General features: G+C 42.7%; 3 protein-coding genes across 4 annotated transcripts; all 3 read left to right on the forward strand.

The window, feature by feature from the left end:
- The first annotated feature begins 839 nt into the window (after positions 1-839).
- Positions 840-5,102, forward strand: LOC104440371 (probable galacturonosyltransferase 10). Its single transcript, XM_010053307.3, has 2 exons — positions 840-1,401; positions 3,254-5,102. Exons 1-2 carry the CDS (start codon positions 1,252-1,254, stop codon positions 4,700-4,702), a joined length of 1,599 nt encoding a protein of 532 aa, XP_010051609.1. The 5' UTR covers positions 840-1,251; the 3' UTR covers positions 4,703-5,102.
- Positions 5,103-5,712: 610 nt separating this feature from the next.
- Positions 5,713-9,150, forward strand: LOC104456689 (QWRF motif-containing protein 3). Its single transcript, XM_010071545.3, has 6 exons — positions 5,713-7,280; positions 7,657-7,776; positions 7,889-8,005; positions 8,092-8,181; positions 8,265-8,372; positions 8,806-9,150. The coding sequence occupies exons 1-6, from the start codon at positions 5,901-5,903 to the stop codon at positions 8,911-8,913; spliced, it is 1,923 nt and encodes a 640-aa protein (XP_010069847.3). The 5' UTR covers positions 5,713-5,900; the 3' UTR covers positions 8,914-9,150.
- Positions 9,151-10,501: 1,351 nt separating this feature from the next.
- On the forward strand, positions 10,502-13,888 carry LOC104440413 (glutamate formimidoyltransferase). 2 transcript variants are annotated; one of them, XM_010053355.3, is made up of 4 exons: positions 10,502-10,815; positions 10,994-11,209; positions 12,350-12,761; positions 13,233-13,888. In XM_010053355.3, exons 2-4 carry the CDS (start codon positions 11,159-11,161, stop codon positions 13,748-13,750), a joined length of 981 nt encoding a protein of 326 aa, XP_010051657.2. In that variant the 5' UTR covers positions 10,502-10,815; positions 10,994-11,158; the 3' UTR covers positions 13,751-13,888. The 2 variants fall into 2 exon arrangements, with proteins under 2 accessions (XP_010051657.2, XP_010051646.2); XM_010053344.3 differs by having other exon boundaries at positions 10,502-11,209.
- The last annotated feature ends 27 nt before the right edge of the window (positions 13,889-13,915 follow it).

A 13,915-nucleotide genomic window follows, 5' to 3' on the forward strand; every position in this document is an offset into this window, starting at 1 on the left:
GCAGTCACCTTGCAGCTCTCCAACTTCAATTCAGTCAAGAAGCGACTTTGCAGTACAAAACCAGGCGGTTCCCACTTATGTCCTGCCGTGTGAAAGCCGCGGGGCCAGAAATTCCAAATCAAGGATCTCAGATCCAGTGATTGACCTCAGCTGCCGATCCTCCGGTCCTAACCATGATCTACTGCTTCTCGGGCTCGAGGCACATCAGTTCATTTTCGAGGTCTATCTTAGCGAAAGCGCACAAAGTAGTACATGGTCGATGTTGACTTTTGTATATTCTTTATCTTACTTCCTGAAGAAGAATTCTGCCATGAATGATAGACGCAATCAATGGTCAGGAAATGTTTTTTTATTTATTTATCATTCTGTAATCATTTAGTCACTTAAATACCAGCCGTTGGATCAAGGCCATTACATCACCCTCTTTTATTTCATCTCTCATCCAGCTATGTAAACAACGTCATAACGATACCACTGACATTCTCTTAGAAATTCTTCATATTCAAATATCTTGAAACAGTCTAGGGCGGTCTCTTACCTCGCCATAGAATAGAACACCAATTAGACTCTGAAATTGTAGAAATGAAATACTCAACTAAGTTTATTTCTTGTAGGGATATAAAGACGGAAAACCTTTTTTTTCCCTTTGGAAGCCTATTAATCTTATCAAATAAGAAAATAAACAATGGGTCATAGTACTTGGTTTTGCACGAAATTAGACAAGAAAGGTCAAATTTTGATAAGTGGAGGGGAGACGGGCGGAAAAACTAATTCCTCGTCACATCATGCTGTACTTTTAATTACTGTATAATTATTTAGAAGTAGTAAATTCTCTGATATAATAATGTGCATAGGAGACATGACAAAAGAAAGAGATCAGAGTATGGAAAAATCCAGATCAAGGAAAAGACGAATTGAAGGGAAACTAATGGAGAATTAACAGGACAGTTGACGATGGATCTCAAACTGGAATAACAAAAAACCGAGTGTCTCTCGGTTCAGAAGAACAGCGCAGCTGAAACATAGTCATCTGTCGAGGAAAAACCAAGAACAGCCGCTCGGCGCTATTGCTGCTTCCCCGCAGCACTCGACCCCATAATTGTCGACGCGAGATCGCCAAAGTTTCCTGCAGATCTCTCCTTCATTCGTCGCCGGTGCCCCCGATCTGCATCGCATTCTCGGCCCCCGCCGCCCGCAGAAGCGATTGCTCTTCGTCTTCCCTCGTAGCTTCGAGCGGAATTCGGGGGAGCAATGAGGCGAAGGGCCGCGGATTTCCGGCGGCCCCCGAGGCGGCGGTGGCCCAACGTGGTGTGGTGGACATTGTGCGGCATTCTCGTCTTGCTCTTCATCGTGATCCTGAGCAAGGACAGTCAAATCGAATCCAGGCCTTCCATGTCCAAGGTAAAATTTTGGCGACCACCCTTCCTTTCTCTCTTCCGAAATCGAACTGGGTCGGTTGATTCCGCCTGGTTGGTTGTTTCGAGAGGACTGGAATTAGATGTTGCATTCTATCTCTTTTTTCACTGTGCGGTCGAATGTTATTGCTTGGGCTGGATATGAAAACTGCCGACAGCGCAATTTTTGTCAATCTCTTTATTTCACTGACGATATTGTGAAGACTGGTCTCTGAGTTGTGCTTTTATGCCATTGCCGACATCCAGTCTGAATCTGCATTGCACTTGTTTTGGGAAAAGAAACAAAGAAAATGTACGTCGTTCATGCCAGATGTTGTGATTTTGTTATTGATATGTTTGGAAATCGCTTTACATAGTTCATATGTTTGTTGAAAATTTGAGGTCTTCTCGACCTTGGAATTGGGAAGTGTTGAAAGGACTAATTGAAATCTGTGATCAGGTACTTGGGATATACAATAAAGAAGTGTTATGTAGTTGCTGTTGGGAGAGAGTCTCCTTAGTCAGCTTGTAAAGCATTGATTTATTGAATTGGGAAAAATGGTAGCAGCACTAGTGGAAACTTATGTTTTTCAATGCTGACTAAGAGGTTCTCGCATAAGCAATTCGATGGAAAGACTGGAATTTGAGAAGCAAATGATATAGCACTGATATGACCACATAGTTCAGTGATTTATTCATAGGAGGGAAGGTGATTATCTAGATAATAGATCTTGGGGAGACCTGACAGAACAATTTGGTGCATGGGTTAAATCTTGCAGGAGTTTAGTTAGATATCTTGTGACTTAACTTTTTTGGGTAATAGACTGCTCAGTCTCTGCCTAAGAAGATGGCATACATGGAGAACCGGACACTATAATTGTTTGAAGCTTCACGATTATGGATATCATGGTTTGATGTCTTATGAGGACTAATCTGTCTGGCTGTACTCTGTTTGCTCTTATTTCTTTTGAGGTCTTGTCTATGTTCTAACAGGACGAATATGATGATTGTGCAAGGGGAAATTCATACCCGTCAAGTTCAATTATTGTGAATCAGATCCGTCATTCCTTTAAAAAAACCCAAATGAGCATTCATTTTGTTCCAGAGGATAAGTTTGATTTTCCATTTTTTGAATTAGCTGAATTATATCTCATTTGTAGTGGATGACTCTGTTGCCATAGGTCATAACAATGTTGATTTCTTTCGTTAAAACTGATGTAAGAATAGAATAAAGAGGAAAAGATGTTTGCCTGCAATGCGAATGCAATGATGTTCTGTTAGTGACTTGCAATTGAGGAACTTTGACTGCATATGTTGGAGATCCACTGAAAATGGTTATATACCGTTTTCTTTTTTCTGTCAGCACCATTTTGAGATATAAGTACTGATGTAATGACTCAGCTATGACTCGATTTGGACAATACTATTGCAAGTAGGAGTATAGGACGGAGGATTTGGTGTGTATGTAGTCCATGTAATATGTTCCACATGCAGATCAGCTTGTGTAGTGCATTTCTACTTAGTAATCTGTGCATGGACTTTACCATTTCAAAACACTGTAGTTTGTGGCCATCGGTAAGGAGATCTAGTTCCTACCATGAAAAACAGATAATCTTCTTACTTTGGAATGACACTAACTTGTGATTGTGTTTTCTTTTCTAATGCAATTAATTTTCGGCATGCAGTATATTGTGAGTGCGACTTTGAATTGTTCTTTCATTTGGATAGTTAAACCATTAACCTGCTTGTTTGCTCTATGGCTGTGATTGAGGTTTTCTTTACTCATCTGCTCCTTCTATTATCAGCTTGTCTCTGATATTTAATATAGAACTCTTCATGTTTCTTCTCCTCTGTTGCAGAGATATTACCAGCGTGATAAAATCATGGAAGGCCTTAACATTACTGATGAAATGTTGAGCCCTAATTCCGTCACAAGACAAATCAGTGATCAGATATCTCTGGCAAAAGCTTTTGTAGTGATTGCAAAAGAAAGTAACAATCTACAGTTTGCTTGGGAATTGAGTGCTCAGATTCGTAATTCACAGGTCCTCCTCTCTAATGCTGCAACTAGACGAACCACCCTGACGGTTAAAGAATCAGAAACTTCAATCCGTGATATGGCATTGTTGCTTTTCCAAGCCCAACAACTTCACTATGATAGTGCAACCATGATCATGAGACTTAAAGCTAGAATCCAAGCTCTTGAAGAACAGATGGGTTCAGTAAATGAGAAGAGCTCAAAGTATGGCCAGATTGCTGCAGAAGAAATACCGAAAAGCTTATACTGCCTGGGAGTTAGGTTAACAACCGAATGGTTCAAAAGACCAAACTTACAGAAGCTTGATGAAGGACGTAAGATGGATGCAAAACTTACGGATAGCAATCTCTTCCATTTCTGCGTGTTTTCCGACAATATCCTTGCAACTTCAGTTGTGGTGAACTCAACCTCTGTAAATTCAAAAAATCCTGATAAGGTTGTCTTCCATCTGGTGACTGATGAGATAAATTATGCACCAATGAAGGCATGGTTCAATATGAATGATTTTCGAGGAGTCACTGTTGATGTCCAAAAGTTTGAAGACTTCAGCTGGTTAAATGCTTCCTATGTTCCTGTTCTAAAGCAGCTCCAGGACTCTGAAACTCAAAGCTATTACTTCTCCGGCAGTAATGATGGGAGTAAGACGCCCATCAAGTTTCGGAACCCTAAGTACCTATCCATGCTTAACCATTTAAGGTTCTATATCCCAGAAGTATTTCCTGCACTGAACAAACTCGTTTTTCTGGACGACGATGTCGTGGTGCAGAAAGATCTGTCTGGACTTTTCTCCATCGATTTGAATGGCAATGTCAATGGAGCTGTAGAAACATGCATGGAAACTTTTCATCGGTACCATAAGTATTTGAATTACTCCCACCCTCTCATACGAGAGAACTTTGATCCCGATGCGTGCGGATGGGCATTTGGGATGAATGTGTTTGATTTGGTGGAATGGAGGCGGAGGAACGTTACAGGTATCTACCATTACTGGCAGGAAAACAACGTGGATCGTACATTGTGGAAACTCGGGACTCTCCCACCAGGGTTGTTAACTTTCTATGGGCTTACCGAGCCCTTGGATCCCTCGTGGCACGTGTTGGGGCTTGGCTATACAAATGTGAATCCTCAGTTAATAGAGAAGGGGGCTGTCCTGCACTATAACGGCAACTCAAAGCCGTGGTTGAAGATTGGGATGGAAAAATACAAGCCTCTTTGGGAAAAATATGTTGATTACACTCACCCTCTATTACAACAGTGCAATTTTCACTGATTGTCGACAATTTCTTCCATCATGTGATGAGGCTTTTCAGTGACAGAGTAAGGTTGAATATTCTATCAACATTAGCATTTTAGCATGGCTGATGGTAGTTGTATCATGGCTCAGATTTATAGTTTTTGCTCTCATTGTAGATCAATCTACATATTCTGTATGACCACGCGAAGGCTTAGTTTTTGTATGTTTACGAGGCAGATTGAGCTGTAAACAGTAAGTACAGTCCTGTTAGCTTTCATTCTTTCAATTGCTGTCTACTTCCCTTGTACCATGTTTATTCTGTTTAAGTTCAGCATATTGTATTTAGAGATCTCGAAACTTTCGACCAATTTGCTGATCGAAGTGTATTCACCCTACCAAATTGCAGTGAGCCTGTATAAGGCAAAGGTTGATGACTTTCTACTGTGTCATTCTATTTTTTTTTCCTCCTAAGTGTATCTGAATGGAGGTGTTTAGAGTGAACAAACTAGGCATCGAATTAGGGCTATGAGCATCGCTATGAGCATTGCAAGACGTAGTTTTTCTTGCCTGAATCCCTGACTGAGACTGTTGAACAACAGATCGAGTCGCCCTTTATGCTCATTATCTGCATCGACAGCTTTACAAGGTTTCACTCGAGAACGAATTGTGCATAAGTTTCTCCTCTGCTCTGCTTGCTGTATTCGATTTCGTTCAAGCTGGTGAGTTACTGTTGCCTTTCTATACTCCATGGAGGCTCCTGGCAGATTGTGGGTCTGAGCCTCTGAGACTTTTCTTCTGACTTGAAAAAAGAAAGAAATCTGCGGGAGTCGAAAGAATCATAATTTGGCAGATCCGAAACACAAAAAGGAGTGATTTTTAAGCAACAACTAACCATGGATAACTTTCAGCTACCGTCGCCATTTGTCCTGGACTCGCTCCAACAACCTCAGTCTCTTCCAAGGTTGGAAACCTGAACAGTCGAGCCATGTCGGGCCACGTGGCGGCACGAGGCGCCACTTAGAAAAGACATGCCGGCGCAACTCCATCAAGGACAAACCACTTCGTTTCCTCCTCCTGTTCCTGGTAGCACCCTCGACCGTCCCACAACTTCCGCCCCTCATTCAACGGCTAACGCCAAAACTACGCCTGCTTATCTCGTGTGGCGAATGAACATGGAGGGAATCTAAACTGCCCCTGCTTCATAAGCCATTTTCTATTATAGAAATCCTTCCCAATGAAATCTCGCCGGCCGTATCTATTTTATCTACTTTGCCGCCAATTTCAAATGTTTGTTTCTTTGTCACTAACCGTCCTCGCTGCTCGCCAAAGAAGCCCTCATATCTCCATCAATCTCTCCCCTTTCCATCTCTCTCTCTCTCTCTCCTATGCCCAAGCAAGTAAAAGCATGAAGAATGACAAGGAGATCACAGCTTCAGATCAACCCATCAAGCCTCGACGCCCCAAGTCCCGCGAAGTGAGCTCACGCTACCTCTCCCCGCCATCGACTCCCACTCATGACAGTGGGATCCCGTCGCCGACCCAAGGCTCGTCGCCAATGCGGCGTAAGCCCAGCGCGAGCTCCCATGATTCTAGGAAGCACCAGAGCCTTGAGGAGTTGGGCTTTGCAAGAGGGTCGCTGTGGCCTTCGGCGACTGCGATCTCGTCCCCTTCACGGTCCTCAAGCAAGAAACTGGACACTCTTGCGGATCACCTCGGGAACGACAGGTTGAATGATCATTTGGACCGCAAAGGCAGAAATAAGGTTGCGAGTGCTGAGAATTCTGCACATTTGAGCAGGCAGAGGAGTGGCACCAAGATCAGTAGAATCGAGAATGTAAAGGGGAGCAGTAAAGAGAACAACAGGCCCATTATCGGCGGTTCCATGAGGTACACCGGTAAATTATTGTTTCCTGGCAGAAAATCGTCATCTTCGAACAAGGGGTCGGATAGTCCTGCCCCAACAATCCCTGGAAGATTCTCTGTTGATGAAAATGCTCTTTACAAGAAATCTTCCAACAGGAAATCTGATTCTTTCACGGACCACACTCTTGAATCCGAATCCGAATGCAGCGATGTATCCTCTTCAGCATCCAATTTATCGTCCACGACAACAATGGGGAAAGCTGGTATAGAGGTTTCTTCCAGGTACATGAATGATGTAACAGGAAGGTCCAGCAGGCGGACTTCAGATTCGAATGTTCAGCATCCTCTGTCGTTCGATGAAACCACTCGGTCGAACAAGTTTACGGTAAAAGGCGCGATCAAGAGGGCTAGTTCACTCGCTGGGTACAGAAGTGCAACATCGCAATGGGCTCTGTCACCCGGCAGGTCAGGTTCATCTCCAGTGTCTGTAGAAAATTATGAGAGGCCGTTGTCTTTTTCGAGCTTGAAGCCACCGTCAAGTCCCTCTAGGCATAATGGTGTGGAGAAGTTGCTTAATATGGGACTTGATCTGTTCAAAATTAAGAAACCCTCATCTCATTCATCTCCTCTAAGTCCTGCTGGTGCGGAACATGTTCATCAACTTCGTCTGCTTCATAATCGGTTGATACAATGGCAGTATGTGAATGCTAAAGCCAATGCTGCGAACTCAAAGATCACTAGCCAGGCCGAGGTGTGTGGGTTACTCCAAATCAAATTTCTGTGAATTCATGAAAGTCTCAAGGTCAAAGCTGCATATTGTTAATTCATTCCAACAATAAGACTTTCGAGATTACATTAATCATGCTGATGATGAGGAGATTAACTGGGGAATCTTCCTCAAGCATGCGGGTTTTAAGCATAACACGTTCTTCCATGATTAATATTTAGAAAGCTGAAGCATACGTACGTCTGCAGCATCTGCATACGCATAAGGATTGAGACATGGATAGTATTTTCTCAGTTGATTATAAATATGAAGTTAGGAGTACATAGGTCAATCTCATGGCTGGACCAATAGAGATGTGAAAGTCTTGTACTGATTTATTGCTAATTTCCTGTCCTTTCAGAGAAATTTAGCATGTGCTTGGAGCAGCCTCACAAAACTGCAACATTCTGTGCTCCAGAAGAAATTACAGATGGAGAAAGAAAAGTTCCAAATGAAGCTGAACCTGATACTCTATTCCCAAGTCAGTATGGAATCTTGTAGTAATCTCGCACAAAAGTTCGCGATAGGACCGTTTTACTATGCATCTATCTGAATTAAGCCAGTCTGACTGAAACATACATCACTTTTTGTAGATTAGACCACTGGAAACTTGGGGAGACGTGGAAAGGCAACACTTGCTAGCAATTTCCAAGACAACCGAGTCCTTGCAATCTATTGTCTGCAGATTACCACTTATAGAAGGTGCAGAGGTATGATGATCATCTTCAATTAGATGCTTTGTAAAACGCGTGCATATCTCTAGAGGTAGGCCTAAATGGAGACTAATTTTGTACAGGTCAAGCCACGATCTACTTCATTCGCTCTTCGACATGCTTTGGATCTCACGACCTCTATCAAGTCAGCAATAAGCGATATCTCCCCATTGGTGAGAACCAACTACTAAAGTCAAACTCCTCATCAGTTGCTTTTGTTTGGTCTACCGCAATCTGAGATTTCAGGTCCTTACAGGGAGATGGCACTGTTTCGTTGCTCTCGGAGTTGGCGAATGTGGTTGGGCAAGAAAAGCTGCTCTTGGAGGAGTGCCTGGAGTATCTTAGGACCATATCCACGCTAGAGGTGAAAGCTTTAGTCTCTAATTCCAAGGAAGTGTTTAATGCCCTCGGACAATATGTCGCACGTTTGCTGCGGTTTCTTAGAGAAAACATGACTACTGAACCTGAGCATTCGCATTGAATATCATGCGAAGTGTTTCGCTGCATTCTCATCTGAATCGCATATACTTAAACCAGAGCATTGGTAAACTTGGATAGTAATGCTTGATTTTGCTAGTCAGGTTAAACATTTTCTCAAGTAGAACAATTTGACTCTGTACTGCGCACAAGCCCATGTTAATACGGAGAAATTGAATTTGCAGTTCTGTAAAAACTAGCAGTTGCTGTTACTGCAGAAACTTTTTTGTTAGCTGCTGATAAGTAAAGGTCTAGTTAGATAAATCTTGTCATGAATATGCATCGCACATGGTTATAACTTCTGATTTGTGGTTTCGCAGATCCAAGAGAGGAGTTTAACATGTAGCATGATTCAAATGAATCTATGGTGGCAGCAGCAGCAGCAGGAGGAACAAGTACAACTACAACGACAACAAAACTGTCAATAGGTGGCTTCCGTCGAGGGTCGAGATGAAGATCTAGCAGTTGGACCGACGTGTTAGATGCCGAGACGATTCAATTCACTGCTTGCTCGAAGCAGTACGACTTAGGAAAACTGGGTTCACCTGTTCATGTAGCAGGTTGAACTAAGAAATGTGTCAACTAAGGCTCAAAATGCAAACATACGCGACGCGGCTTGTGTCTCCTGACATTTTGGACGATCGAATTTGAGACTGGAAATGATTCTGCTGTATCAGTTCAATAACCAGCATGACCTGAGATGACTGCATTTTCATTTCATCAAAGTCGTCGCGAAGGATAATTCCAGCAACATGTCGCCAGACAATTGACGCGATTTGGAAGTCCCGCAACGTTCAAACTCATGCCAGAAAAATCCAACGCAATCACTCGATCTTGATTTTTGATCGAAGCAGTTGAACGTGAATACAGCATTTCGAAACATGATTAATAAGTGTGTTCCCTTTTCAGATTTAATTAGCGATCCACTAGTGTGTTCGTTTTCCACAAATTTATAAGGAATAATGAAAGGTTTCACGTGTATCTTTAGAATAATAAGACAAAATGTGATGTGCATGCGTAACATGACAATGCAATAATTGAAGTCTTCTCTTGCGTGGAGATCCACCGAAATTGATTTAATGGGTCGTACTTATCCGAAATAGATCTTCATTATAAAATAGAATTCTATAAAAATAAAAATATTAACTCAACCAAGCCCCACGAACCTGCTTTTGTCCTATTGAAAACAAAGAGAATCAATTTTATTAAACTCCCTTAGGTCAGGCCATTTGTTTATAGGCAGCATATGTTCTTTATATACATGCGATTTCCCTCCATTCATAATTTGATCTTTTGGATAGGCATGAGCTAGATAGACTGACCAAATCGGAAACCATCCAAACCAGACCAAACTCGATTCCCAGGAGTGCCAATCCAGTTCTCAATTTCTAAAAGTGGAGCTAGTATTCAAACAGGTGATTCGGTTCTTAGTTCCAAAGAGGATTGATTGTTTTTTATTTATTTATTATTACTTTTTAAACTTCTCACATACACCTCCTCTCCTCTTTCGATCTTTCATATTCACCCCCACAATGCTCAAGCCTACTTTCCTCTTTCGATTTTGCCCTTTTTTGGTTTTCCTTCACCTGTCATGGAGTTCAAGGCATTCTCTTATTTGAACTCAACTGGTTCCACTCGCCTGGAAACCGGATCGAACCAGACCTGGAATCTACAAAAGTCAGGTTCTGTACCAACTTATTGCTCACTTATGACCCAATTTACCGTTTCTAATCTAACTTACGCATGAGAATTGTGTTAAAATACTTTGTACTATTTATCTTCAATTTATATGTTATATATATATATATATATATATATATATATATATATATATTTATATTTAATGTGTATGTGTCTCGCCCTACGCCTTCCGACTAAAATTAAAAAATGGGACATAGATGCATGGGTCGGTAATACCAAAATTGGTTTAGGGCTCGTGGGAACAGGTTACTTTTTGCTTTTATCTGGTTTAGGTGAGCTCTCTCTGTTGGTCGCTTTCGAGTGAAGTGTCCAAAGCGTCCCATCTCTTTCGTCCCCGTCTTTTGATGTCTTGTTCCTTTCCCTTTGGTCGCCTCATCTCCGCTCGTCGTGTTCTCCTCTCTTCGTTTGGAGCCAAGCATGACAACTCATCCAACAGCTCGAGATCGCATCGGCAGATTAACGTTTTGCTCTGAATATGCTTGCGGCAGTCTCGCTCAATCTGACCCGTTATAATGAAATGGCACGCACTCATTCGTTCGAAACGTTGTGTTCTTAGCATACCATCTGTTTCTGTGGGCGCGGGAGTGATCGGCAGTCATAGGAAACAGAGCAAATCGGTCCATAGAAGGGTAGGCATATAGACGTGTAAAGCTTGAGCTTTGAATGGCGGAAAAGATCCCTTGTCCGCACGCGAGTTTTGCGAATTTACAGTGACGCGATGGGTTTTGGGTTCTCTCGCGCTTCCCCTTTACAGTTTTACATTTTTACGCTTGATTGTCTTTCTGATTACTTTCGAACTAATTGCAGCAACAGTTGCAGAAGCATATAAAAGCCCAAAAAGGAAAGCAATCGACAAGTTTTAATGCTCTGACGCATTTTCCTCTCTCTCTCTCTCTCTCTCTCTCTCCTCTCTTTCTCTCTCTCTCTGTGTCTTGTGCATGCTTGGATTATCCACCGCTTTCAAAGTAAGCAATGCGAAGAAGATCAGAAGGTGACCTCGCCGCTTCCAACGATGGCTGCAAGGTACTCTCTCTCTCTCTCTCTCTCTCTCTCTCTCTCCTGTGTTTGTGTGCTTTTAGAGGCAAGTTTTGTTCTTGTTCTTGAAATGGGAGGCTTCTGGCTCCATGGAGAAATCTTCTGCTGCTTCTGTTTCTACTTTCTGCTATAGAAGTACATTAGAAGGGTCGATTCCCTTCTTCTCCTCCTTCTCCTCCTCTTTCGTGAAACTCAAGTCGCTTCGAGCGAGACGATCACAGAGCGCGAAGCTCTGTTCTTCAGACCCTTTTCTTCCCCGACGACAAAATCCTCTGTACCAAGCGAAAGCTTGAATGAACGAGCAAAAATAAACTAACGAAGAAAAGGATATAGCAAAGCAAATACTGAAATGCTTCAAGGAATCATTCTGCTGAAACTAATCTCACTTCAAGAGAGCAGAGGCGAAGATGGAGACCCACAAAAGAGTCCACGTGTCAAAAATACAATAAAAGCAGACGAGGGACAGCCTCACACCTGTTTGGTGGCTGCTTCTCTAACGTGTCGGTCGTGGAGATATCGTGATTTCAGGGTTAAAATCTTATCCATTGTTCGAGCTTCATCTCTTCGGAAAAATCAAGAAAATCCCATTTATTTTGCTGGATGGGACGTTACCTTCTATCTGGGTTTTCAAAGTATTTATGTGAGATCATTCCAGATAATATTGAAAAGATATCAAAAACGAACAATACCTACCCAGTTTATTACATTTTGAAGAGTCGACGTCGTGCGACAAATAACCCGGAAAGTTGACTTAAATTTTATGTCTTTTTGTATTCATTTTCCTGAGATCATCTCTCTGTACATTCAGCTTGATTAAGATTCTCATACGCAAGGGACATTGCTCAGAAACTTTCTTCCCATTTAGGACGAAGGAGGTCGAAAACCAGGACTGCAAAGAACTTTCCTTAAGCTTAGTTGAATTGACTCTGTTTTAATTTCTTTTATATAAGATGTCATAGTCTTGATTGTCAAAGGACGTAATTTTAACAATCTTTTCACATACAGTGCACTAGATGTGAGGCGTGTACTTTTAAATCGTATGAATTAGCTCCATGATCTTCGTTCACTTATTTACTTAAATAAATAAAGAAACAGCTTTTATTCTGTTATTTGCTTGCCTTCGTCAAGGAGAACAAGAAGATCAGCAGCACCAGCATGCTTCTGTGCTGCAAGCTCTTCATATCTGAATCAAGAAACCGCGCTGTGCTCGACTCCATCGAACGGGCGGCCCACCTCGACCCTGAGACCATCATCGTGAATAAGTTTGAGGATCGGGCTTACAACCGTGTCCGGTACACTCTGGTGTCCCACGTCGTCCATGACTGCACAGGCCAGGCTGTGTACAGCCCTTTGCAACAAACTGTCATGGCCATGGCCGAAGCAGCTTTTGAGGCAATAAACTTGGAACTGCACTCGGGAGCCCACCCTCGGCTAGGGGTGGTGGATGACATCGTCTTCCATCCGCTTGCCCGAGCTTCTCTCGATGAAGCAGCTTGGCTTGCCAAAGCTGTGGCTGCTGACATTGGCCTCAAACTCCAAGGTTTGGTTCCTCTTGCATTTGTACGCTTTTGACTTCTATTTAGTCTATCAACAGTGGACTATACCATGCTTGATACATCAGTTTAGCCGTCCGCATATTCTCGTGGAATGTTCAAAACTGGGAGGGCTTTACCATCAACATACCTAATAAATTCTAATCCATATAAAAAGGCACAAAGAGGTAGTAATGGTGTGAAGATAAAGCATGAACAAATAGCATCCCTAACACTGCAATTCCATGTTTGGAGTCACCTGTATAACACAGTAAAATTATTTCTGGGGCACCAACTTAAAACTTGTCTCTTCCATCTCATCCCTAAAAAGAATCTGCCTATACTTTTTCCACTTATTTCAGTATAATTATATTATAGGTCATATGACTCGTTTCTTCTGAGCATGGAAAGACAACGAATCCTTCAATCTCTAGGTCACTGTCCTTTCCCTGATTACTTACTCTCTTTCACACTTTCAGTGCCAGTGTTCCTGTATGCTGCTGCCCACCCAACCGGAAAGGCACTAGACACCATCAGGCGGGAGCTTGGCTACTTCCGGCCCAATTTCATGGGCAACCAATGGGCAGGATGGACGATGCCCGAAGTCCTCCCCGAAAGGCCGGATGAGGGCCCGACACATGTATCTCGAACGAGAGGCATCACCATGATTGGGGCCCGGCCGTGGGTTGCCCTGTACAATGTCCCCATCCTGTCAACTGATGTGTCAGCCACCCGGCGAATAGCCCGTATGGTGAGCGCTCGGGGAGGAGGGTTACCGACGGTGCAAACGCTGGGCTTGGTTCATGGCGAAGATGCGACTGAGATCGCTTGCATGCTGCTGGAGCCCAACCAGATTGGAGCAGACCGGGTCCAGAACCGAGTCGAAATGCTAGCAGCCCAGGAAGGACTGGATGTGGAGAGAGGATATTTTACCGACTTCTCACCAGAAATGATAATAGAAAAGTATGTGAAATTAGTGTCTTCCAGGGAAGACTAAGCCAAGATGGGCTTCCAGTGATATCAACATTATCTGCATATTATGCTCACAATGGTGGAACTGTGAATTTTATGACTGATGACAGTAATAACTTTTGACCACGAGTATCTTTAGAAGCAACTAAAGCCAATACCAGAAGAGGATATCTTCATAACCGACGTGTTG

This window comes from Eucalyptus grandis, chromosome 1, assembly GCF_016545825.1.
Source record: "Eucalyptus grandis isolate ANBG69807.140 chromosome 1, ASM1654582v1, whole genome shotgun sequence".
NCBI lineage: Eukaryota > Viridiplantae > Streptophyta > Magnoliopsida > Myrtales > Myrtaceae > Eucalyptus > Eucalyptus grandis.

Coding starts and splice junctions, on each gene's coding strand:
- LOC104440371 (XM_010053307.3), top strand. CDS start 1,252: ATGAGGCGAAGGGCCGCGGATTTCCGGCGGCCCCCGAGGCGGCGGTGG. Junction 1,402..3,253: donor CCAGGCCTTCCATGTCCAAG/GTAAAATTTTGG, acceptor CCTCTGTTGCAG/AGATATTACCAGCGTGATAA.
- LOC104456689 (XM_010071545.3), top strand. CDS start 5,901: ATGAAATCTCGCCGGCCGTATCTATTTTATCTACTTTGCCGCCAATTT. Junction 7,777..7,888: donor ACCTGATACTCTATTCCCAA/GTCAGTATGGAA, acceptor CACTTTTTGTAG/ATTAGACCACTGGAAACTTG. Junction 8,006..8,091: donor CACTTATAGAAGGTGCAGAG/GTATGATGATCA, acceptor AATTTTGTACAG/GTCAAGCCACGATCTACTTC.
- LOC104440413 (XM_010053344.3), top strand. CDS start 11,159: ATGCGAAGAAGATCAGAAGGTGACCTCGCCGCTTCCAACGATGGCTGC. Junction 11,210..12,349: donor CTTCCAACGATGGCTGCAAG/GTACTCTCTCTC, acceptor GCCTTCGTCAAG/GAGAACAAGAAGATCAGCAG. Junction 12,762..13,232: donor CATTGGCCTCAAACTCCAAG/GTTTGGTTCCTC, acceptor TCACACTTTCAG/TGCCAGTGTTCCTGTATGCT.